The sequence below is a fragment of the Agelaius phoeniceus genome, chromosome Z (genome assembly GCF_051311805.1).
Source record: "Agelaius phoeniceus isolate bAgePho1 chromosome Z, bAgePho1.hap1, whole genome shotgun sequence".
NCBI classification, from domain to species: Eukaryota; Metazoa; Chordata; class Aves; order Passeriformes; family Icteridae; genus Agelaius; species Agelaius phoeniceus.
Window position 1 is genome coordinate 60852453 of NC_135303.1, and position 26374 is coordinate 60878826.

Genomic DNA, 26374 nt, shown 5'->3' on the forward strand with positions numbered 1-26374 from the left:
TACTTAAAAAAAGGAGTATGCTTTTATTGATCTTCATGGTCCTTGGACCAGCTTTATACTTCTGCAAGAGCCATAGGGGTAAGCCATTAGCAAATAAGAATAAGGCAAGGCAAATGGAGAATTAAAACATATCTCCAAGATATCTCCATTCTGAAGGGTGCAGAATCTTAATGTCTGAAGAGTTTTGACAAGGAGATAAGACATTTCCTCTTTCCACAGGGCAGGTACATCATGTGTACTTTGTGTAACAGGTGTGTGCTGCTGTCATAATAAAGAATAAGGACAGAGAACTCTAACAGCTTTGCTACTTTGGCTTTTGTTTTTAAGACTAAAAAACAACACGTCAGACAGTTGTAATTAAATAAGCCGCATTACTTGTACAAAAAGTTATATAAATACAAGTTTGCTGTTTTGTTTTCTCTTTAGAGAAGGAAAGCATCCTTTTAAAAAATAACCATAATCCTTATATTACTGAGATGCTGCCAAGTCACAATTCAGAAGACAGACATGTGAAATTAAGTCCACACTGTGCAGAGACAACACAGTGGCCCCACCAGATCAGATCCTTTGTGTTTATCCTGTGCACAGCTACACAGATACAATGGAACATGTGATAGCTTGAACATATTTTGCTTTTACACAAAAGAAAATCCTTCCCCATGCTGCATTTTGTTAACTAATGTATCAAAAATATCCATCACATCGTCATCATCATCATTGCTATTATTATGTTATTAAGGAATTGTCCTTCATTCCATGCATAATTATAATTTCACAAGTTAAAAACATCATCCCTCCCTCACGTCATAATCTATAAAGCACTGTGTGCACAGTGAAGCAGATCCCCAATTAAATGCAAGTGCTATTAAAATTAAGAGAAATACACTATTACTGTTGACTTTAGAGGAACAAAATTCTGGGGAGATTAAAAAACAAAATAGTTTTATCTGGACAAAATAATGTACAATTATTAATATTGCACTTTTTATACAAGAAATCCTAATAAATATACAGAAAAGATATACATTTACATACACAGAAAGTAATTCTTTTTTTTAAATAAAAAGTTGCACCGATACTTATTTTTGAAGACCCATTTCTACCAAGAGTGTTCACTCCCAGATATGTTTTGAAGTAAGCCAATTTGAGACAATTAATGTCATGAACCTGGCACTGACCTCAATAATGGACCCCCAGTTTTACTGAAAAATCCACATACCATGAAAGCTGCACATAGCAGTACTTGAACAGCATTTCATAAATGTACTACAAGGCACTAGCGCCAACAGGAGTTACAGGAGAGGCGCAACCAAACCTTTCATTTAGAGAATGTCTTGAAGCAAAACCTGAGATCAGGTAGGTCTCCTCTAAAGTTCCACAATTCTCAAACTCTCTTCTTTGTAGATTTCCTCTAATTTTATTTTTTTTTTCTGAGCAGAGCAGAGAATGTCCAGGAACTAATATCATGTAGCACTTCACTAGCTGAATATCCACTGCAGCTGGCTAGGAGGGAAGACTCATGGCCTGCATGCAAAATCATGCTGTGAGTGTGATGTTTGAGTCTCATTTTTTAGACTGTACCTTCAGGGTGTTATACATGGACTTAAAGATCTGCTTTATAGCAGTCGTTTTGTTGTGGGAGGCAGCTGGAGAGGAGCAAATTTCTTACAAATTATTTGCATTAGTCCAATGGGGCTGATGCTAAAGTGATTCTGTTTCAACTGAGTAGTAACAACCATGAAAATTCAGAATAAAGTTCTTTTCCTACCAGTTATCCAAAAGGCTTGGCGGTCAGGAAAGAGAAATTTCATGTTAACAAAATAGAAAGACCCACTTCAAGTTCTTTTCCAAAACCCCAGGTCTGAAAGTAACAGAACTTTGGGAAGTAAAGGACCTTTTTTTCTAAGTAAGTCTTAGTAGGATGCAGTACGCAAAATGTCTCTTGCTTATCACGTATAACTTCTTTCTTTCCTGTCTATGCTCTCTAGGGAACAGTGTTTGCAGGTTTGTACTTAAGTCTGTCATCATACTTGTTCTCCTTTTGCTGGTTAATTATTTACATCACCACCACACCTCTGTGCTGAGGACAACCCTTAAGTCCCCAATCCTTCCTCACAAGCTCAAACTGGGAACACTTTCAAGGTGTATTTTAGACCTACTTTTGTTACAGAACATTGTTCAACTTCTCCAGACACCAGATCCTCAAAGATCACAAGGATGTCCCTTGCCTGGTGTAGGAAGGAGAGAGGGGTTTAGAAATTAAAAAGGCTTCCAATCTTGGATGTAACAAATAAGCTTATAAAGCAAACTCATGTGCTTGTGTTCTCAAGGTAGTCTAAGAGAGATGAGAGCTGCTCAGCAGAAAAAGACCTGGGGTGCTGGTCAACACCTGACTAAATGTGAGCCAGCAGTGCCCAGGTGGCCAAGGTTGCTAATGACATCCTGACCTGTATCAGCAGCAGTGTGGCCAGCAGGAGCAGGGCAGGGATTGTCCCCCTGTACTTGGCACTGGTGAAGCCACACCTCAAATCCTGTGCTCAGTTCTGGGCCCCTCACTGCAGGAAAGTCATTGAGGTGTTGGAGCATATCCAGAGAACTGGTGAAAGATCTAAAAGACACATCCTATAAGGAAAAACTGAGGCAGCTGGGGCTGTTTAGCTGGGAAGAGGCTCAGGGGCTACCACATGGCTCTCTATAACTGCCTGAAAGGAAGTTGTAATGAGGGGGAGGTCAGCCTCTTCAGCCATGTTTCAAATGCTAGGATGAGAAGAAATGGCCTCAAATTGAGCAGGGGAGGCTCAGATTAGATATTTAAAAAAATATTCACTGAAAAACTGGCTGGGCATTGGATTAAGTTGTCCAGGGACACGGTGGAGTCACCATCTCCAGCAGTGTCCAAGAAGAGGGTGGATGTGGCACCCAGGGATAGTTTAGGGGTGGGTATTGTAGTGCTGTTAATGGTTGGACTAGATAACCTTGAAGGTCTCCCTGGACCTTTATGATTCTGTGATTCTGTAATATGATGCTAGGTTTTCACAGTGATCCTTTTCCTCACCTGTCTCTTGGTGTGTCCTGCAGGCATGTACACAGATTGAGGGGAAGCCCCACTCCTCTCATACCCATTTCTTGGTGTCATGGGTCTCTCTGACTCTTTGTGGTCTACCCTCATGACCATGTTTCTCTTCATTCTGTCTCCCAGATTCATAGTAGGGGAAACTTGTCAAGTCCCTTTACAACAACGATTTGTTAAAGGTTTTGGTTTTTTTTTTTTAAGGGAAATAAATAAATAAAATGAAAAAGATCATTCCATCCATCTGTATTTTCTGCAAAAGCCTTTGCTCAGTGAAGAAAAGGCTGTGATCCCCTTGTTCCTCCATTTTCATCTCATCTGTCTTCAAGATTTTCCGCAAGTCCCACAGCAACGTGACTTAAATTGGGTGAGCTGGCAGAGTTTGAGCTGCTTCACTTTCTCACAGTACCTTGTGGTGTCTCTGCATTCCACTGCCAAAGGGGAAACAAGAAGGAGAGATGGTGATGAAGTTATGAACAAAGGTTTCTCTTACCTGAAAACATATATCCTTGGGTGGCCAAAGGAGAACCTTTGTGTTGAGAAGTCTTACTGTGAACGTGAGCTTGACTTGCTGCAAAGACCAAATGCAAGTCCACAGGATCAGTTAAGAATTGGTAGGCAACATTTACTTTCAGAGACTGGGGAAAGGGCTCCTGAAGCTGCTCCAACACTGCCAGTTTGTCATCAGCATTTTAGAAAGGCTCTAGGAGTTTCCTAACAGTTAAACCAAAGATGAGAAACTAAATTAAACTGGATACTTGTTTTAGTAGGGAGGGACACTTTGGCCAGCTTTCCACACTTGAGGAGCCAGTGAGTGTCACCCCAGCTGACTGGGAGTTGTTTTGAGTTTTTCACAGGTCAGAAACCACCACCATGAAGATGTTAAGACACCTTTTAAACTCCTCTAGGTTCTGGTACCACTTGTAAAAAAACCACAAAAAAAACACTCAAAAACCACAGTTTTTGAGGCCCACAGCCTCTTGCTTTTTAGTTTGGAAAACTGTCCAGTATCCCTACAAGACCCTAGGATTTGGGACACTTCTGTATTGCAGAAAGAGGCTGGAGCATCAGCAGAGGTCCTGCTTGATACCTGTAATCTCCCTCATTGCTTCAGCTTCCATTAGGGCCCTCCAAACTCATGAGTTTGGACCTAGTAGTCCACTTTGCTGAGAGGCAGTATCAGAGCTGGTGTGAATATAGGCAAGCACATGTGGGTTCTGCTACTGCATCTGTAATGATTGCAAAGCAACTGGCTTGCAAGATAGAGGATGCGAGCATAATTTCCAAACAAGCACATTGTCTTTTCTCTTTTGTTAATTTCATTTTTTTTTTTTAATTAGTAACTTTTCTAGTTCCCTGACAGGCCCAATTTGTTGTTTATAATCTGAAAGAAAGCAGTCTTGCCTGCAGAATTTCCCATCATCTACATACCCACTGGATTTGGGACTACAATCGTAAGTCTGGTTGTGATTTGTGTTTTTCCTTCTGTCTGTACCATTAATGGAAAGTTAATAATCAAATCATAGAATGGTTTGCATTGTAAGGGGACCTTGAAGATCATGTAGCTCCAAGCCTCCTGCTGTGGACAGGGATGCCTTTCACTGGACCAGGTTGCTCAGAGTCCTATCCAACCTGTTCTTGAAAACCTCCAGGGATGGGATATTTACAGCTTCTCTGGGAAACCTGTGCCACAGTCTCATCACCCCCACAGTAAAGAATTTCTTCCTAATATCTAAAATAAAACTACTCTGTTTCAATTTGAACCTATTCCCCCTTGTTCTGCCACTACATGGCTTTGTAAATAGTCTTGCTCCATCTTTCTTCTAAGTTCCCTTATGTACTGGAAGTCCACAAGTAGGTTACAACCCTAAAACCGGGACTGTAAAATCCCATCTCCCTCAGCCTTTTGTCAAATGACAGGTGCTCCATCCCTCTGATTGACTTGGTGAACTTGCCCCAGAAGACTGCATAAACTATCTATCTCATGCTGCTAGAAAGGAGACACAATCCCAGCACTAACACCGTTGCCAAGAGCCTCCACAATGGGCAGCAACCCTCTCTGGGATGCTGAGCTTTAGACACTGGATTTTGCACAGGGCTGGGCTGGATGTTCCCCAGGATGCCCAGCTGCAAGGTCCAGTGCTGCATTTCTGAGGGACAACTCTCCCTTCTTTCCTACTCCTGCGCCACTCAGCAGCCCCCCCTCCCTCCCCTGAGCCAAGTACCATTTTCACAGGGTGTGATGTTGCAGCGCTGCCAGTTTGCCGGCCTGGGCCTCCAGGAGCAGTGGTGCTCCATGACGGGCCTGTTGGTGCGGACGTGCACGCAGTCCACGCGCCGCGACTGGAAGCCGTAGTTCCCGCACGTGGCCGTGCAGACGGTCCAGAGGCTGACCCTCCAGTGCACGCCACAGGCATCTGTCCAGCAGTTCTGGGTGCTCAATGGCCTGTGGGAGGAGGGAGGGAGGGACATCCATCTGTAGGTCATATCCCAAAGGTAATTCACCCAGAGTACTGGGTGGAACAGATCTTCCAAAGCTGCCAGGTGAGGCCAGCAGTTTTGGACGGCTCTCAAGGACCAGACCCTCAGTGAGTGCACACTGGTATACTAACACCAGGCTAAATGACCATCTGAACTGTTTGAGGATGTGGCTGAAATGCCCTCTCCACAAAGGGCCAAACCAGAGATCTGCTGAAAGGTGAAATGAGTGGTGACCAATATGGTCCAGCAGGACTTTGTAACTTTTTTATGGCTTTACAGTCAGTGGGAACAGAACCAATTCTCTGAAACCCTTCCTTTTCTTTCAAGATAGTCGCACAGAGGATGTATAGGCACACTTGGCTCATATCTATTTGTCACACAGGTAGTGAAAAAGCAAGAATGGGAGCCAACAAGCCAATTACATTAATATTCAGTCATGATCAATCATAATTTATATACCTGTCTCATGTAAAGCAAATGTCATTACAATGTTGAAAATGGAGCTCATCTGCAGGAAAACGAAATCTGCAGGAAAACAAAACCTTTGTTTTCTGTTAGAGTTTGTGTTTAAATAAGTGAGAAGACTGGCACCTTAAGAAGATATAGCACAGACTTGCAGTCAGGATTTGGCATGGATAGAAGATTTTCCAGTTTTTGGCCAACTGGTCTGAAGCTCCTAGGAGTAAATAGGGAACTCCAGGCTATAAGCCTGAGAAGATTTGTTACACATACTGTACAGGTTGCAGCATGACCTCTTTACCACATAGGGGAAACCCCTAAGTTTTCAGTTAAGTCACCAGTCCATTGAATATCTCTGAAAAGGGCTGTGAGTTCAGACATAACACATTTCTTGGAACCTACCTTGGTAAGGAACTGCATTGATCAGATGACACAGAAGTCCCATCCTTGGTCTGGCAAAATACCTGTCGGTGCTGTACAGCCAGTCGTGGTCCAATGCAAGGCCCATTACACTGCAAACACAGAAAATTCACTCAGGGGAGGTAAAAGACAGGGCAAGTTCCATTTTTTATAAAACTGCTAGTGAAATAAAGTGCATACTGCCATTCAGAGACTATTGAGAAAGTAAGAAGTTTCAACTGCTTTCTGGACTCTGCAAGCTTTGAAGGCTGACTGTGCAGCCATTTTCTGCTCCACCTCACTCTCCTCCAGCAGCATTTAAACTACATTTCTGTATCTGCTCTCTAGATTCATTACCTCTTCTCTTCAATAATTTAATCTTAAATACATCTGTTAGGGGAAATTAAATGCTGTCATGCCATTAGCCAAGAGCCTATGATGCATATAGGAAATCTCAATACATTACTTTATTACTTTTACTGTGCATTTTGCAGCATGTGAATTGGCCAAGTAACTAAGAATGCATTGAACCAAGGACATATTCCACTCCATTGAATAATTTAAAAGCATTGAAGGACAACAAACAAAAGCAGGAAGCATGAGGAGCACAAAAGATATGCAAGCTTTCTCCAAAATTAAGGCCATCCTAACATATTCAAGTTTAACAATTACATTTCAGTTTAACTCTCCTAATCCTCTCCTTTGATTAAAATATAACTTGGTATAGGTATGAAGCATGTATTTCTGCTATTTTAAAATTGCATCAACTATTGGAAACTGTTTTTCAAAGTGTCTGGAAATTATATCAAAGAACAAACTGAAGTGTCATTAGTGTGAATCACCATCTTAAAACACCATGGGATTACACAGTGGAGAACAAAATGCCAGGAACATTAAATGAAGGAAAGGAACTAATTCTAGAGATAGGGCTAGAGCAGGTAGGCTGTTTATTTTCTTTGTGAGCTGGGAAAGCTGATTGCTACACTTGTGCAATGGGTGAGCTGATGCCTCATCATACCACCAAGCAATGTAATACTGAACCAGTGGTATATTTTTAACTACGTGTAACACTCCTCTGGCTTGGAGACTAGGCAGTATGCAACCATGTGGAACCTGAATCCTCTTTTTGTAAGCTAGGTAGAATAAATATTATACCACAATGCATAGAGATTAGGTCTAAAATTCAGAAATTAATTCTGAATGAACTGATTGTCTCAGCTGAGTATGATATCATGGGGAGTAATATAGCCCATAATGGTTTTTGCAAAGATGATCTGATCCTTTCCTGAAATTTCATAGGGAGTGAAAATTTTCTTCTTTGATATAAAGTGATAATTCCAAATTTAACTTGTATTACAATAACTCAGTCACCTTTCAAGATTTAAACAAAGGTGTTTTCAAGCAGTTAATAATTACACATTCTAGTAGCTGAAGGCACTTTTTACTACCAACATTATAAAAGACCCTGATGCAACTCAATCAGCTAAGAGAAAATTTGAAGATCTGCAAAGCAGCAGGAAGTAGTTTGAAAATGCTTTTAGCCCTCCATTCTGCCTTTCATCATGAAGCAAGTCAAGAAACCTCACACTTTTTGGTATTCTCAGGCAACATCAGCAACTTTGTAAAACTGAATTATTGCACAGTCCTCCTGCCTTCAGCCTTATCACAGTCATCAGTCCTGAATCCAGCCAGTCAGGACTGAAGCACTCTCACAGGCTGGTAAGGGGAATTAAGACTTGAAGAAGGCTATTTCCCAGATGTGTCAAAAATCACTGTAACAAGGAGCTTCAGACCATTCTGCTGGAGGACACAGGGGTCTGCAGTAAAAGCCCTGTTCATCAGCATGTTCATGCTCATGTGCGTTTCTAGTGATTGTGAGAAGCTACACAAATCCAAGCAGGCAGTGCATCATATACAGAAAGAAGGACCTGAAAAAATCAGTGCCTGCCTCAAAAGCCTGCAAACTATAACCTAAAGATACTAGGTTGAAAAATCACTACTCTCATTTTCTGTCTCTTTTTCTAGCCCACACTATGGGACTGTCCTTGGAATGCTACTTTGTTCCTTACCTGGTTCCAGGAGGAGGCTGCCCACTCAACACAGGGCTGCCTGTTACAGCTCTGTGTGTCCACAGGGCGCTTGGACACCTGGGCACAGGCCTCGTTGGACACTGGGACAGAGCTGCCTTTGGCTGTCAGGCGCTGGCATGTCACTCGCCGTGTCTGTAGGCCTCCACCACAGCTCTGTGTGCAAGGAGACCAGGATGTCACCATCCACCTGGGAGAGAAAGCAGAACAGGTCAGGGAGCAGGCACATGCCACTGTCTGCAGGATCCTCAGCATCAACTGGTCTTTGTCAATTGGACCATTGGGCATGTGCCATTGGGCACAATTGGCCCATTAAGGGCATGATCCTGGAACATCTGAGTGCCTCAGCCTCCCACAGTTTTCACTAGAAATGGTTCAGAGGATGAAAACTGAGAAAATGGCAACTTTTTCATGAATTTATCTTTCTCAATGCTCTTTGGGCCCAGAATTAATTTTCTTGCCCTTAAAGCTGTTTTTAGAGGCTTAGTAAATACCTGTATCCCTGGCAGAGGGGCTGGGCAAGTCTGCTCTTACACCATGGTGCCATGGAGGCCTCGGTCACAAGCTGCAGTACAATGCTAGGACTACCCCAGCAGCACTCCTTAGTAGGGAAAACTATCTCTGTGTAATTGCTGGAGTAGCTCACAGGCCACTTCAAACTTGTGAGAGAACAGCCAAAAGCCTGCTGGGTCCTGCTGGTGCTTGCCTCCTCTGTTGTATCCCTGACAGCTGGCATAATCCAGAAAAGCCTGAACATTGCTCAGGAGCAGTTAGTCCAGGGAAGGAAGGACAGTATTCCTCTTTCCTCTTAAGCTCAGACCATGCATTTACCAGCTGAGGCTGAGGCTCTGAAGCCCTGTGTACTGGCATTTAAAAAACCCAGTCAAACTAGCTAAAAGGTTGTACATAACAGAAAATAATAGTCTAATGCATTTTGTCACTGTAAAGATCATTAGGTGAAACACTTATACAGTCAGGTTTGGGAAAGCCTTAGGTAGGAATAGGGAGAATGCAACTGATTGTTAGTTTTCTGAACAGTTTTATGGTCAAGCCAGCAGTTTGCTTCATTAAGTTTCTGGATACTTGGCAGGATCTGTGTGGTTTTGGGAGTAAAATACTGCCTATCACGTCCCTCACCAGCAGTGTTTATGGTTACTTTACAAAATAGCCAACAGGCATTCCCCAGTCCCATGGAGAGACATCCGTTTCTATTTCTCTGTCTTCTGTGGGTGATTAACTCCAGTGGCCTCAGAAACAAGTATAAACAAACATATTCCCAACCTGGAAAACAAGAACACTGGTACTTTTATGCAGTTGGGTGAGGCTGAACCTGCAATTTCCGCACTGCTTAAAAAGCTCTGGTCGGCATGTCAATCAACTTTTATTTCCAAGCTTAAATCTCAGCAGTTTCTCGGGAGCTGAGGGAGGATTTGGGGTTGTGTTACAATTCAGGGAAGGTATAAAAAGACATAAACCATTCCCATGGAATTTATTGTCAACAGCAAGGAAAACTGCTGCTAATGAGCATGTTTCATATTTCATCAAATCTCTTTTGGTTTCTTTCTTATGACTCAGTTGGCAACTCAGAAAACATTTGCCTACAAAGAAGAGTAGGAATATATTTTAAAAGGTAATTAAACAGAAACTTGCAATATGCCCAAGACACAGCAAGAGTGGTGAATCTGGCCACTTCTCATCAGGTTGCTTAGTACCTCTACCTTGCCTCAGCTTAGACTGTCTTTTTTTAAAACAAGTCCCAAATCGCTGTTGAATGAGTGAATGTCTGTTGAATGAGGGAAGCTGTACTAAATTTCTCTTGAGATGATCACTACTTTTAAATGCTTGTATACTGAAACATAACACATCCAAATTGGAAATAAGGGAGAGGAGGGAATAACACCATGAAAAATATGGTAAAACATGTTTACACAACTCAGCTAAGGTGATACTGAAATGCAGAAGCAGGACATTTTTAATATGGAGGGAGCATAACACTACACTGACTCTCTGGATAAGCTCAAGACGTACTCTTGTTTGCACTAAAGGGCGTCAAAAAAAAAAAAGACTTTGTGAGGGGTGAAGTCAGAGAATCATTTATGTTGGAAATGATCTTGACTATCGTGAAGTCCAATCATTAACCCAGGAAATGCCAAGTCCACCATAAAACCATGCCCCTAAGCACCACATCTATGCATCTTTTAAATTTGTCCAAGGATGATGACTAAATTACTTCCCTGGGCCAGGGAAGTAATTTAGTAATCCCTGGTCCAATGGTTGGCAACCCTTTCCATGATGAATTTTTCCCTAGCAGCCAATCTAAACCTCTCCTGGTGCCGCTTGAGGCTGATTCCTTTTGTCTTGTCACTTGTCACTTGGAAGAAGAGGCTGACCCCTAGCTTACTACAGCCTCCTTTCAGGCAATTGCAGAGAGTGGTGAGGTCTCCTGGGCCCCATTTTCTCCAAGGTAAACAACCTCAGCTTCCTCAGGCACTTCTCATGGGACTTGTACTCCAGACCCTTCACTAGCTTCTCTGTCCTTCTTTCTTGTAGTGAGGGGTCAGAATTGGACACAGTAGTTGAGATGTGCCAGAGGAAGACCTATGTGTAGCCAGAAGTTTTTCAAGCTGTCCTGGCTCATTTGTATATAGCAGTAAGTGAAAACCAGGGGACTACAAGGGTAGAGACTTACAATTCCAAAGCCACCACAAGCTAGCAGACTCCAAACAGAGGCAGAACTCAGCCCCCTTCATGCCTACTAGATCTTATGAGATGTGCCCATTTTACAAAAGATATTTTCACCCTGCTAAGGGAATACTTTGCAGCTGCAGCTACAGCTACAGTCCTGCCTGTATTGATTTCCAAGCAACAAAAGAACTCAGAATAAAACAACGAAATAGCTGCTAAACTTAGCTTCTTGTCTGTTATATTGGGGCAAACTGCTATGAAGCCAAAAAAGAAATGATCCTACAGGTCTTGGGTGACAAAATTTCCATGCATTCAGTGCTCAGAACAAGCATGAAATTTATAACCAACATAGGGTGTGACCCAAGACATTGCAAGCTGTGAATTCTCTTTCTACCTTGTACTGTCAAAGTTTTCCACTATAGTGCTACAAAATTCCAACTGTCTGGATTTAGCACTCAAAAACTCCCTTTTAGCCATGACTTCTCCAAACAGGCGCCAGAGAAGCTGCAGTGGTGTGATGACCCGCACAGAGAACTCTTCCAGCACATCTTAAATGCACGTAAGCTACTTCCACACGAGCCAGACGAACCGTGAAGGGCAGTCTCTCCTGTTGCACGCGAGGGGCTGCAGAGGTGGCTGGGGGGTTTCTCTGCAGTAGGATGTGTTGACCTCGGCCCCATCCAGTAAACACCTCAGCTGGGGCAGCTGCAGCCCTCTGTGGCCGCAGGAAGCCGAACAAGCTGTCAGTTTGTCCACCGACCACCGGTACTCTGCCAGGAAGTGTGGGAGAGGCATGTTAGCACTGGAAAACTGACACTAGGGCTTTAATTAGAATGGAGAGGGTTGAAGATGTTCTGCAGGGTGAAACACAGGGACACAGTGAAGAGGAAATGCCTACAACCTGCAAGGCACCTGATTCAAACCCCTGACTGCCTTTGGTGTAACAAACCCAGTTTTTTGGTGCTTAGAGGCATCAGGCATGGAAAGTTAATAACATAGTATGGCAGTTAAGTGAAGCCAGATACCAGTGAGCATCTGTATTTTTAAAGGTGTGTTACTTAATGAAGATATGTTTAGCTGTAGTTCCCAGCAGTATCTATGACTCTATCATCTTGAAACACCGTATCTCTTACCAGACAGTTCACACAGATCATTTGTGAAGATAAATGTGGGAATAGCAACACATGCACAATTTTATAGCAAAATTGAAGGAATAGTTAAATTCTTGACCTCTCCATCTCTGACAACTGGAGCAATGAAAGCTGCATGTTCTGTTCCACCCAGCTACACCACAGTGCTCTTGTGGCTTTATCACCTTTTCTAGGAGATCACTAACAAAAACAGTTCCAGAACTTTTACAAGTGAAGGGTTTTCAAGGAAGAAGAGACTGTGAAACACTGACCTTCGTGTATTGATAGAGGGGCTTCTGTTTTAAGAGGTTTAAACTCTGCCACCTCTGTCTTGAATTTCTGGACAAGAAAATTGTCCAGGCTCAATATAAGTATAGCTTGAATCAGGAAGATGTGTTTTGTGCTCAGCAGGGCAGAAATATCTAGGGTCATTTTGGTAAAGTAAAACCTAAGACACTGTAATGTACTCAACAGTCCTGCAAGTCTATGTCCGTGACAAGAAATCATTAACACATCTTTTTCCTGATAAGCATGGTGATGAATTCAGAGGGGAGAAGTTCAGGATGAGAAAGGCAGTGCAGGGAATTGCATGGCAAGAACTTTCCAGGGTGAAATGACTGCAACTGAAGAGTTACCTTGTATAGCCAGGGTCATTACTTGTGTGAGTGAGCCAGCCTCATTCTGAGCAAGGCAGCTGAATTCACCATCAGTGAAATCACTGACATTGAGTATATGAAGAATCCGTCCTGCTGCCTGGAGTTGATGTTGCAGGCTGAGAGGCTCACCAGAGTAAAGCCAGGTGATGTTTGGGGTTGGATGCCCATCGACAGCACAACCTAAAAAACAGGTACGTGAGGAAAACCTGCTGATTACTAAACCAGGTATATGCTTTGAAGTGGTCAAAATTAGGAGAAATAGTTGATTCCATCCCATTTTCTCCTCACTTTCTCATAATGATAAAAAGTAATTCTGTAATAAGGAATACCTTCTCATCATCCAGAATAAAATCCAAAAGACAGATAATCTGCAAATTGGAAAATCTATGATTAGTTTGGAATTACTTATATCAGACCTTCTAAGGTTCCCACTTTTTTGATTATCCTCATTTTGGTATTGAAGAAGGTGGGATAGCGGAGTTATAAACCTGGCATAAACTCAAGGACCATTCTTGAACATGCAATACAAATGCAACTTGATCTTCAAATTTGCTACATAAGCCACAGGACCACCTTCTTCTTACTCTTTATTTTTAAAAAATTTTAAAATGTTATTTATTGTTTCTGTTATATTAAAAGTCAGAAATTTTTGTTACACAAAAAAAAAAAAAATCTGTTGGAAAACCAAAGAGATAAAATTGAGCCTTTACAGGTTTGCTTGTCTTGTGGTTTGTTTGTTTGTTGGGTTTTTTTTTTTTCTATCACACCAGAAACAGCAACTGAAAACACCCTGAAGTTCTAAAGCATTGTGTGAGATCTATAGATCAGCAGCACAGATGATGCAATTTAAATTCTCAGTGAGTTCTTCATCTGCTGGCCTGAAGGAAGTGTATCTACAAGACACTTTTTACTGTAGTTCTCGTATCAGCTGAACACTTTGCCAGTTTCATGATGAATTGCAGGAAATCTGTGAGACTTGTGTAACTTGAGAAAGCCAGCTAAGTTTTTTGCCTATTTCCTGGGGAAAAAATTAAGAACTAGGTGATTCCATAGCATAACACATCCCCACCAATTGCAGGGGTGGGGAGGCAGAAATGCTGTATGTGAGGGATGGCATATTTTACTAGGAGTGCTTCTGGTTTAGGCTTGTCCTGCACTGATATGTATGTCACTGAGACATGAAAAGTCTCTTAGTTTCTGCAAATGTAACCTATTCTGATGGTTAGTTGGTTATACTGAAGGTTTATATATTTCTTTTATATTAACATGTATGTGCATGAATGACTTATTGTATACAAAATCCCTTCTGAAAGAACTATCTTGTATAAGCAAATATAACATATATACATCAACTTTCACGTAAGTACTGCTCAAAAGGAATGGGATAAAAAAAGGAAGAGTATGAATTTAAAATACTGAAAAGACAAAGGAAGAATCCATCAGCTGATATTTCAATACTGCCATCTCCATGTAATTTGATTACTATTTATTATTCACTGAGACAAATGAAGATGTGAATGTGAAGTCTCTGTAGCTGCACTACACAATTAATAGATTCTGCAACATGACATTTTTGTTACTGCTCTTCCTTCCATTCTTATTGGTCTACCTGAGGAGAACTTTAACATATACTGGGCAAGTAAAGTTCCTACAATAAAATACCATTGCCATTAATCTGCTCAGGAAGGTTGAAGAGTTTGATTTTCAAACATCATTAAGACCAAATCCTCGACTTAAGGAACTCGTTACTTCATTTAGGAACTCTTGTGACCCTTTTGAATTTGGTTATACCTGTAAAATAACACTAGGGGACTGGGTTACTATAGTCCTTACTTTTGTGCTTTTTTTTGCTAGGAATCATACCTCCAACCACACTATTCCTATGACAGAAGATACTCTCTTGCCCAGCAAAACTGAAGTTCTCTTGCTTATAAAGCAGAAGGTCTCACACAAGGTGGAAGATGCCAGTGGTGACCTGTGGTATGCCCCAGCCATTTTCATGCTGAGGGGTAGATCCAGACACTGGGGAGAAACTGTCTGCCACTGGAGCTCTCACTGAAGCAGTGGCTACATGAGTCTTTGCTGGTTCCCTGTTGCTGTCAAACCCTGCCCCTATGCACAGTGGGGAAGGGTGTGGGCTGGATACAGCTGCCCACTGGGACTCATTCACTCTGTGAAACTGGTATTTCAGAGAGCAAGGGCTCCCTGGCAAAAGACTGACGTGTCCACAGTAGACTCTGCAGTGACAATGACAAAGTTGTACTGGAAATGAACTAGTAAACGCAAATAAATTTTTAAAAATAAGGAAAAAGGGGGAATAAAAAGGCAGAAAGACAGAGTGCAGATTGCCCCCAGTGATTTCACCTCTTCCCTTTTTTCACTTGTATTTATAGGGGTGAAGAGTCCACTATTTGTTTTTATTTCTTTGGCAAGGCCTAATGCAGTTTTATCCTTGGCAGTTATCTCTACCCAGCACTCCCTTCCTGACAACAACGACACAGCATTCTCTGCTGCTCATTCCCTGTCCTAATTTTGTAAGGGATAAATTTTTCTATTTATTCCTGCTGTTTCATTTTTTTTCCACTTCTGTGCTGAAAAATAACTTTTGCAGTTTCCAAGACAATAATTCTCAAGTAAGTGAGTGACATGAAAGGTTTTAGCCTTATAGTTTAAAGGCTGCCTAAGTAAAAACAATGAAAGACAAAGGAATATAGAGGAAATGGACAAACTTAAAAGTGGCTCTATGGCTTTTGCCTAGATTATTCCAATTCTTTTGTAGTTTATTTGTCCTTTAAGACTAGTGTAGCGATTTCCACAGGTCAGCATACAGCCACGACAATTAAAGCAGGCATGCTGTGAGCCCAGTTTTATTGTTTGCATTTGCAAGACTCTGCAGAGGGTAAATGCAGAAAGCAGAAAGGTCAGCCTGATGCTACACACAGATGAGATCAACCTGAATTCAGCATGCAGATGGTCCTGGTTCATGCTGTTCTTCTTTAAAAAAAATATTGTTAGGAAAAACACTACCATCTTAGTACTGACTATTTTACTAGTCTTACATAGTATTTCTTCTTCCAAAATGTATATATAAAATATTAACTGAAGGAACAGCCAGTAATCAGTAATATGGGGGAAAACTCCCCAAAGCTATTGCCTAGATATGCACTACCAGTGCGTAATTATTACTTAACAGTAAAACTTTACTAATACTTATCACTCACATTTCACAAGTGACATCTCCTATACAAGCCCCATGTGGATTCATAGGCTGTGGATAATATTTTTTGCATAGTAAGTGAGAGCTAGAGCACAATAAAATCACATGTTCCATCAATATCTCCTTCTTATCTTCCAGGAATAATTTAATGCAGATTACTAATGGTATTAAAGCAATAAATGTAATGCTGCTACAGGACTTGAAACACGACAGTATTTCCACTCTAAACTCTACATTTAAGGAAATAAAGTATGCTTTCAAAATAGAAACCAGATTAAGGATGAAGTAAACTGCTTTGAACAAACTGTGGAGAAGCCAGATACCAATCTGAATAGATTACAAGTGTGGTGCTGAACTACTGTGTTGTGGCTGACACTGTGCTACTGTGTTCACACTATGTAGGTGATCACTGGTAGTGGGAAACAGTTTCCCAGTTTCCTGTCAGGGCTTATTTTCTCCTTAGCTGACTGAAATGAGAAATGCACATTAAATGGAATGGAGTTAAAATTCAATTCCATCCTGTATCTAACAAAAGGATGAAAAATTGATAGGATGTATTCAACTTTTAAACCAACTGAAGGGAGGTAAGACCATGTCTGAAAGTCATATGTATGTAATACCTGTTTTGCTGAAGAGGCAAAACTAAGAGACATCTCTTTGTAGTTTCTCTTATGGGGAAAGATCTTTCAATATACTATAAAGTGACAGACACTTAACTGTTTGCTATTATGCAAATTGTTTCTCATTGCCTTCACACACTGAATGAAATAAAATTTACAAAAAGCAATGGAATCTGAAAAAAACCCTAAAGAAAGAATTAATATTTTTATAAATAAAACTTTTACTTATAATTTTTTAAGGGAATGTAAATAACATGAATTTATGCTAGACAAGGAAAATGAAATATTTAGGAATTCTTGAAATAAGCCAATTGAGTTGATAACAGTAGCACTTTAAAAAAAAAAAAAGAAAAAAAAAAAAGAAGGTATTTAAATAACTATTTATGGCTCCAAAGGTGCAGTTGAAACATACTATACTAAACATAGACATGGGTTTTAACAGTTCTCAAAACACCTCAACTGGTTACCCAAGGTAACACATGCCACACATGTTGTCATTATTAGGTATCACTTACATTGCATTGCAAATATACCTGGTATTCAACCAAAACTGAGTCAGGCTCATTCCCAGCCCCACAGTGGCTGTAAAAAGTGTTCCCAAATACACAGACACATGGTGGGGCCATTAAAAAGCAAGGGAATTTTCAAGCTCTGGTAGTAAATACTGTTTCCTAAAACTTAGTCTGACAACAGAAATCCTACACACCGAGAATCATGTATTAATAAGGACTGTTCTGAACACAATCTGCAACAGCAAATCAAAAATCAAAGCCTACAATAATGGATACAGCATACTTAAATGACCACCTAAGCTAACTTTGATAGTTCTTAGTTCTGCCATTAACTTATTAAGTTCATGACAAAACACAAAAGGAGTTAAACTGTAAACTTTTACCCCACCACTGCCACAGCTCCAGGTTAAGTGTCCATTTATGGGAGAAAAATGGCAATCAGATGAGACTCATGGAACAAGCACTGAACAACAGTACAGCACAAGGAGTTCAACAAAAGATAGAGCAAGAGCTGGCACATAATGCAATTATCAAGTGGTAAATGTCAGCGCTGCTGTAGAAGTTTTTCTTTGTTTCATAACCCAATATAAACTTGCTACATTTTGAAACAGCATCTCAGGTGGCACTTGGAAAATAAAAAATGCAGAGCAGACGAGGTAGAGAAGTCCTCTAGTCATCATGTCAGAAATCCCATAGCATTTCAAACCCCCTTAATACTTACTCTAGAATAATTCTCAAATTTTGCAAGAGTCTAAAAGATCATTTATGTGAAGGAAGCTGGCAGAAGGGGAGGTCTCCATATCAGGACACCCTCAGCAAGTCTGATACTTCTATGTAGCCACAATGTTTTTTCTCAGTGGAACTCTGCATTACTTTTATTAGAAAAAAATTTAGGTCAGTGATTCAGATAAAGCTTAGAGACAAAAGTTCAAGGGCTGCAACTCTTACAACAAACTCAAAATTCAGCAGAGTGATATTATTTTATATGGAAGCATTTTTGACCCCTACTATAGATCAGTTGTTGTCAGATTAGATCATTCATGGCACAAAACAGCAGGCAGGAAAAAACTCAAAGCAGCAGATTGCCTAGAGGACATCACTCTTTTGATCCTGTGTTCAGAGCTTGGCAGTGGCTGGACTAGTGTCTGATTGCCTGAAAAACAAACACCGTTCTAATGTAGTCAAAATTTTCAACCATTCAGAGGTTATCATCATGTAATTTTTAACCCAAAATGTACATGGTGTGTATATGCAAAAGAAAAGCCACACATTTCAATGCAATCCTACAGTGTAGTCTGACATAGTCTGCTGTACTCTGATGTAGAAGGAAGATCGTGCAACACTCTGTGAACTCTGTACAATATTTAGGATGTAATCAATGTGATAGTATATTATCAGGCAATTAAATGCAAAGATAATGGCACATTTTCCTGATCTTAATTTTAATTCTAGTCTATACAGAAAGGTCATCTACCTACTTGGGAATTCTCACACATACAGACTTTTCACCGAGACAAAAATTGAAAGAAACAGATGACACAATTAAGGCTATCCCATGAATGTACCTGGTACTTAATCCTCATCACACTAGACATAATGTTTATCAAATAAAGTTGCTAAAAAATATTCTTACAACTTATTTTCAAACATGATGGCCAATTTATTACAGAGAATGAGGAGGGAAAAAATTACATAGTGCAAAATACCTTCTCGGATATTCATGATTTTATCTGAATCCTAATGCACAGCTTCTGCAGCTGTCTTTTTCCTTAAGGGGAGCACAGACACCACCTTAGCTGCAATTACTCACAAATTTTATTTTTGCCAGCTTTGTGCAGATTGCAAATTATTTTGCATTTCTTCTTCAAATTTTAATTCAGCAATAATTCCAAAATATAGGAAAATTAAAAACAGGCTCATGGTAAAGATGGGAAGAGGAAAGTGGAACTACAAGAAAACATACTCTTGCTCTTGAGTATATCAGCAAACTGAAGAAATTTGTACTGATGAGATCAGTTGTGTTTATTGGGATAATTTATTGCTTTTCACACTGATTTTTGAACAAGTGTCAGTCCTATGGAGCCAGATGTTGTGGCACAACACTTAGCAAGCAATTGCAGCATTGACTTCTCTGGCTCTGCTTGAAAGAGTTTGATCCTGACATTAGTCTATCTATCTGATCTAGTTCTTCTCCTAAATTAGTCAGCTGTACATTTGGCTCACTATAATTCATCAAGAACATACAGAAACGTCTAGGTTAATTTTTCTGTCTGCTATCATGTCTAGATAACCCTTAAGCCTACTGGCAAGTACTAGTCAGAAGCTAGTCAGTACTAGCCTGAAATAATAAAAAAACCTGACCCCCGCCCTGAACTCTGGGCTTTGGCACCAAGGCAGTTGGACCTCTTAAATATGTAATTTATTCAAACTCAGAAGGCTGACCATTCCAAGGAAGGTGACTCTTTTTTGATTCTGCTTTCTGGGTCGTCTTCTGGGAACCTAAGCAATTCTACTGGAAAATGAGTGGGATATGCCACTGCCAGTAAAATAAAAATGAGAATGAAATACATTAAATTTGGTACAGAGAAATCCTTTGTACCTTTTGAGTGAAAAAGTTTTTATCGCTTTGTCTTAGAAAGAGCTGCATTTTAAATATTGGTATTTGCAGAACAAGACTTTGTTGTGCAGCTGGTCATCTTCTGAAGCAGTAGTGAAATTGACAGCAAAACTGCTCTAATTCTGTGGTCATTTGGGATAATATATAAAACCAGAATGAAACCTGCTTTTTAGGACTATGTTTGCAGTGCTGACAGTAAAATCACGTTCTAATTTGTGAAGTGAGTAAATTTGGAAGTAATCAAGGAGAACACTATAAATACAGTGCAGCAGTATTCCCTTTTTTTTTTTTTACAACTGATTGTACTTTTCTGGTCATAGAAAAATACACTTTGTGATCTAACTTCAGAGTAATTTTCAGTATCCCTTACAAGTAAGGAGGGATGGGAACCAGAGTTCAAATAATTGCCTAGGCTTTTCCCCATTTATTCATATTATCAGATTCCCAACAATACCATTTTTCTTCTGCCTTCTTTACTTCAGTCTGAAATTTTACAGGGAGTACTACATGTTCATATTCCTAGAAGTATTCATTTCTGAAACTTTTTCCAATGTTCCTGCAAAACTCTTACTTAAATGTAACTAATGTATAGATGTCAGGGTTATTAAAGCTTCAGCTTTCACTGTACAAACAATTACAACACGTTCAGTATTTTTCAGTGCTGAAACAAGGACATATTTTAAAATCATATTTTGTGTCTTTTGCCAAGTCTGCTGATTATTGGTCTCCAATAATAACACAATATATATGAGAAGTTTTAGTGAATCTCCACGAGGATTTGGAAGATCCTCAGTTTTCTACTGAATTATATTCAAATACAGGAAATAACAAGCTTGAACCCAAATGAAAGCACATATTCTTGACAGGCCCAAAGCCTTTTCTGCAGGAGTTTTAGAGGTCAGGAACACTGGATCCTACAAGCTTGGTTTCTGCCACTTTTAACATTTACAGAGCTAAGATTCATGGAAATGTGTCTAAGGACTTGGTAAAAAAATTGTAGCATTGATAAACTACTGAAAATACATGAGCTTAGTATGTTCCTATAATTCCAAAAGATAGCACCATGAAGTTATCAGAATTGACAGAGGTCAAATGGTCATGAATATTTTTAAAACTCAAAAATTTTTATCAGGTGACAAACAAAATACTTTTTCTGAGGTGAAAAGAGTGGTGCTCCTGATAACATTTTCATCACCAACATTCAGGAAAAATGTAATCAAAATTTAAAAAGTCTCAAAGACAGAAACATTAATAAGTTTAAGACCTAATGTGAAAAGTTTCCAGAGAAATGTAAATTTGTGTCCCTTCAGAAATCAACTGAGTTTTATCTTATGTATATGTAAAGTCTTTTTGTGTGTCTGCCATGAACCAAGAACATCAGAATGTGCATGACAGTCTATGGCTCATCATTGATTATAAATTTGCAATACTATAAAACCCAGAAATATTTCCAAGCTCATGGGTGTTCTAGCTCTGCTTTGGAGATAGTCCTGTCTTTCAGCTGTGTGATCTGCAGATAAAGACAAGTGACTACTACACAACCTGACAATGAATGAGAGGACTGGGGGGGACTGCAGTACTCTGCACATTTTCAACATTCATGAAGGAGCAGGGTAAGCATCTCTCTGTGCAAGCCACCATCTACATCACACTCTTCAACTGGATGATGAGTTGGGCCTAGAATATCAAAACTTTAGAAGCAAAAGAAGTATATAAGATAAAAATGTTGCTGACTCTGCTGGGCAAGGCATGGGTGTTTTAACAGATAGTTTCCTCTGTTTTTATTGTGAAGGGACATAAATGACTTCTTGATGACTCTTGAAGAAAAACCTCCAAACCAGATATCTGTGTGTTATGACACTGATCTTTATCTTCAGCAACCCCCTTGAAATTTAAGTAGAAGAAACCCCTAGGAGATGATTCCAGACAGCAAGTTAATAATTTTACATGGCTGAAATGATGGTGGAAGCATTGCACAAATCCACTTTGTAAAAGATAATGTATAGCATGTATAATAACCTGGAAGTTCTATTTATTGCCTTGCAGCTCAGTTTATCAATTTTTAAATATTTGATGCAGATGTTAATTTCCTAGCAAGTTCTCATCTGCAGCTTTAGATTTCCATTACTGTATTAATATTTGCTGTTTGCATTTTTTAACCCCCAAGGCATGAAATCAGTGATTAATGAATTTTTGCTCCCATTTTTCTTAACCTCTGGCAAACCGATGCATGACTTCATCCAGGTTTCTAACATAATTTTTCACCTCTGTTGTCTTTAACTCCAGTAAAATAAAATGTTCACCCAGAGCTTACTTATCACTCCTTTTCTTCACATTTCACTTTGTTCCTTTGCACATATCCTGTTTTCCTTCACTACTCAACAATTCTTCATATGCCTAGATTTCCAAATACATGTCAAATTGAATACCTTTTGAGTCCCAAGAGATACTGGTGCCTAACAGTAGCACAAACAAGGGATCTCACACATAGCAATTTATATACCCAAAGTTCTTATACAGGACATTCAGAGAATGTAGAGCCAACACCTCAGCATAATAAATGATGAAAGGCTTAGCAGGGTTAAAGTTGATTGGGTGGGTAGTAGAATGGAAAGAATCAATGGACAATTTTCTAATTGACTGGATAGCCCATTCCATGCTGATGTTTTGTTAGAAAAAATATCTCAGAAGATTTTGCTAGGTTTGAATAATAACAAGGCTCAAATTCAAACCAGTAAAACTCCAGTGAAGTTGTGGGAACTGCCTCAAGAATTGGTTTGCTGGATTGCTATTTTGCAATTACAATCCATGGAATTTCCTTGCCCATGAAGTGAAACAGCAGGGTACAGAGCAACATGACCAAATGAAATTGATCTGGACGTGGTTGTATACAGGCAGGGCAGAAAACCGTTTGTCATTCAATTACTTCTTTTAAACAATAAAAACTGCCTGAAACTCCTAAAGTCCTCTTTTTGGAAATCTGAGAGGGAATGGATGAAACAGGAGTATGACCCAGTCTTAAATCAGTGAGCACAATAAAACCATACTCAAAATGATTTACTCAATGCTAGTAAATACCTATGATATCTTCCCCACTGAGGACTATTTCAATGCAGTTTTTGTGCAAGCAGAAATGTAATCCAGAGCTGCAGGCTAAAAGCCATTGCAAATGTATGCAGATGTATGCAGATACTTGGAAAAGTAAACCACACAAAACTAATCACATAAATAGAATGTCTCCACTGTGAAAATAAAATCTCAAAATTGCTATTAAATGTGAGGAAAGAATGCTTTGGAAAGTACAGAGATCTATTAACACTCAGGACATCACATCTGCAGAACCCCTGCTACAAGTTTCAGATCCCTTCCCCCAAAAGGAGAAAAGATAGTTCTGAAGCTGTAGGGCTTGACACGTTTTCATGGTATGCAGTAATGTGTTCATTAGGGAAGCTGTTTGCCAATCTGAGCCTGACAATTAATAGAGTTTCAAAGCAGCCTGTGAAATGAAATCATAAAACAAATAAACCCTGAAATTTAGAAAAGAATGATAATCTCTTGGAAAACAAATCACATCCACAGATCTGAAAGGAGTTTACAGGAGTTTAGAGTTTACAAGAAAACTTGCTGTGTAAAGAGGGTAAAGCTATATGGAAGGCAGAAAAGGATGAAAAGAAGAAAAGCATTCATTTGGGATGAATGCAAACCACTGATTGTGTGAAATAAAAAAGAGAAATAAAATGAACAGATTAAAACAGAGAGCTTGCAAGATCAAAACATGTAGAGAGAGATAGACAAAACTGTGGGAAAGGGTCTGAAGAAGGATATATAACATGAGTAGCAGGCATATGGAAAGGGGCAACTACTCAAATGTAGAAGAAAAATTAAAACAGAACCACCAATGTCTCTTCTTTTAGATCAAGTAGCACTCTGGTCTGCCATGCCTTTGTGTTGAATAATTCCACCCCCCCAGGGCAGGAACTGCTTCTTACAGGGTGCTGTATATATATAAAGGGTGGCACCATGGACCCCTTATTCTGCATGCAGATTTGGACTAATTAAAGGACCTTCTTTCTAAAAATAAATTTCTGAGGTCTAAAAAGTATTTGGCAGTGATTATGACTCACAACAAACCATTGGTTTGATGTCTTTTGTCTCAGTGCCCATGTCTGGATAACCAAATCATTAATGTAAAGGTTAACCAGATGCGTAACTGTAATATAAACTCTAAAGACTTTAAAATCTAAAAATCTTAAAGCACTTGACTTACCTATGAGAGCAGAGCTCCCTGGACTGACAGTCAGTTTTGTTCCTGAAGGAGAAGTCAGCACTGAATGGGTGCTGGGCCCAGCACTGCTAAGCACTGCTGTCAAGTCTTCTAGGTAAGGAAGAGGTCGTGGAGGCTCTGGTAACAGATTGGGAGAATGAGCAACACTATAGCAGAAAACATCTTGGGATATAGATCCTGCTCCTCTTCTCCCACTACCCCTCCCACCTCCCCCTCCCCAGATATTGCTGCAATTTTCATTGTGCTGCAACATTGCCATTTCAGAGGGGCAGATTAAGCAACTTTGGACAACTACTGAAACTTTGCCTCATGTGAGGTAAGGTGCTGGAGAAATTATTAAAATAACATCTGTATCAATGTGACCACAAACTGAAAGAAATCATCTTCGAAGGTTACCACAGCATTCTGGTTGTCCCTATTCATATGTGACAGAGTTATATGGTATCTGGAGATACAGCAGCTTGGAAGAAAAAGCAAATGTATACAGCGTAGAGGCCAAAGGAAATGTTCATGACAATTAATGAAAAACTTCTAGTGTCTGCTACAACTTGGATCAAGCCCTAATTAAATATAGTTATAATGCTGCCAGATCCTGTGGTATACTTAGGCAGAACTCCAAAGGACTAAGAGTTCAGAGTTCAAGAGGATCAGTCTATGTTGAGAACTGCAGGATTTAGTTGTTTACTAATCACAATGCTATTTTAAAAATTGAGGTGATGCCTAGCATTCCCAATTCTGCTTGTCATGAAAATGATGTGATATTTGATCAAAATGAACAGTGGATTCATCCCCTTTCAATTAGATCACGGCACCCATTACGCAAGTTTTCTACTGCTGATATCACTCAGCACCAGGAGTACAGCTCAAGGATACCTGAACTGTTCTGTTCCATCAAGGAGCTAAAAATGTAATTTGCTTACAAACATAAGCAGCTTGCATAACTCACAGTAATTTACCATCTTTAAAAGCTAAGCCATCTATAATGATCAGAAAAGGATTTAGAGATCATCTGGGAGTATTTATTTATAGGCTGAAACTCAGCTGATTTTTTTTCCAGATTATTTTTTTAGACTGAGATTCTAGAGTCAGTCTGGATTAGTAGGAGAAAAGTTTGAACCTTCATTTTAGTACTGTCTGTGAAAATCTCACTGTTATACATCCTCTGGAAGCTCACTAGTTATGAAAGCTGAGAGCTGTAGTGGATGCTCTAATGGTATTGCCCCAGTTGTGAGCAATAGGTTTCAAAATTTGAGACTTCACCACCAAATGCACTACTGAAGTCCTTAAAAAGTCTGTCTGGATCAGTCAGCTGCCAGGCAGGCAGAAATTATAGAAGATGAGTTACTAGGAAAGGAAACGCCTTTCCCACAACTGCCTTTTGCACAATTCCAGTTTCCACCAGGTATCACTTCCACTCACGTCTCACAGCTGCCACTCTCTTTCAAATCATCCAGATGGGCTTTCTGTCTGGTGTTTAAAAACACGGGGAAAATAAAATTCACCATTCACAGAACTTGAGATGTGCTTTTTAGAAGCACACTGATTTTACGGACCTTTGTGAAGTGTGTCAGTATCACACAGCCTTGAATGGGAAGACTGCTCAGCAGAGACAGAACACTTCACAGGGAAAAATGCCATCGCTCTCGTTTTAAGATAGTCACTTTTAAGACATGGTCAATAAATGCTTTTCTTACCTAGCAATTCTGAGAGAGTATCTTGGGACTGGGAGGTGCAATCTCTGTCCTTAGATGTTTTCTCCTTATCCACTTTCCTTTTACCACCACCTTGCTTAAGCTGATGCTGCCCAGAGTACAAAAGGAGACTGATGCTTTCTTTAGAGCAGGGGTCCCTGCATGCCATTTCCTCTTTCCACAACAATGAATTAGTTCTGTCATCTGGATGTGCCAGTAGCCACATTACTGCTGTTGCCAGTCCAAAATACCAAAATACCCCCAGACTTACCAAGAACCAACAGCTGGGAGCTTTCAGTTACTTCCCCGTGGGGATTGGACGCCTTGCAGGAGTATAACCCTTGATCTGATAGAGAAACATTTGCTATTAACAGCAACCCATTATGCACATGGTGAGTAGAGGATAGCTTGACCTTGTTCTTAAACCAAGTAACTTTTGCTTCAGGAACACCTGGAAAAAACATT

The 26374-nt window shown here is 39.9% G+C and overlaps 1 protein-coding gene across 4 annotated transcripts in view; it reads right to left on the reverse strand.

The window, feature by feature from the left end:
• ADAMTSL1 (ADAMTS like 1) overlaps window positions 1-26374 on the reverse strand; it is a 402391-nt gene continuing 376017 nt past the window's right edge. For all 4 annotated transcript variants that reach the window (XM_077171393.1, XM_077171394.1, XM_054652544.2 and 1 more), the window contains 8 exons: window positions 26181-26360; window positions 24201-24335; window positions 12947-13147; window positions 11771-11951; window positions 8479-8686; window positions 6413-6522; window positions 5296-5516; window positions 1-3501 (listed from right to left, as the gene is read on the reverse strand). In XM_077171393.1, the coding sequence (XP_077027508.1) occupies window positions 3395-3501; window positions 5296-5516; window positions 6413-6522; window positions 8479-8686; window positions 11771-11951; window positions 12947-13147; window positions 24201-24335; window positions 26181-26360 (1343 nt within the window). In that variant the 3' untranslated portion in view covers window positions 1-3394. The remainder of the gene's footprint in view (window positions 3502-5295; window positions 5517-6412; window positions 6523-8478; window positions 8687-11770; window positions 11952-12946; window positions 13148-24200; window positions 24336-26180; window positions 26361-26374) is intronic.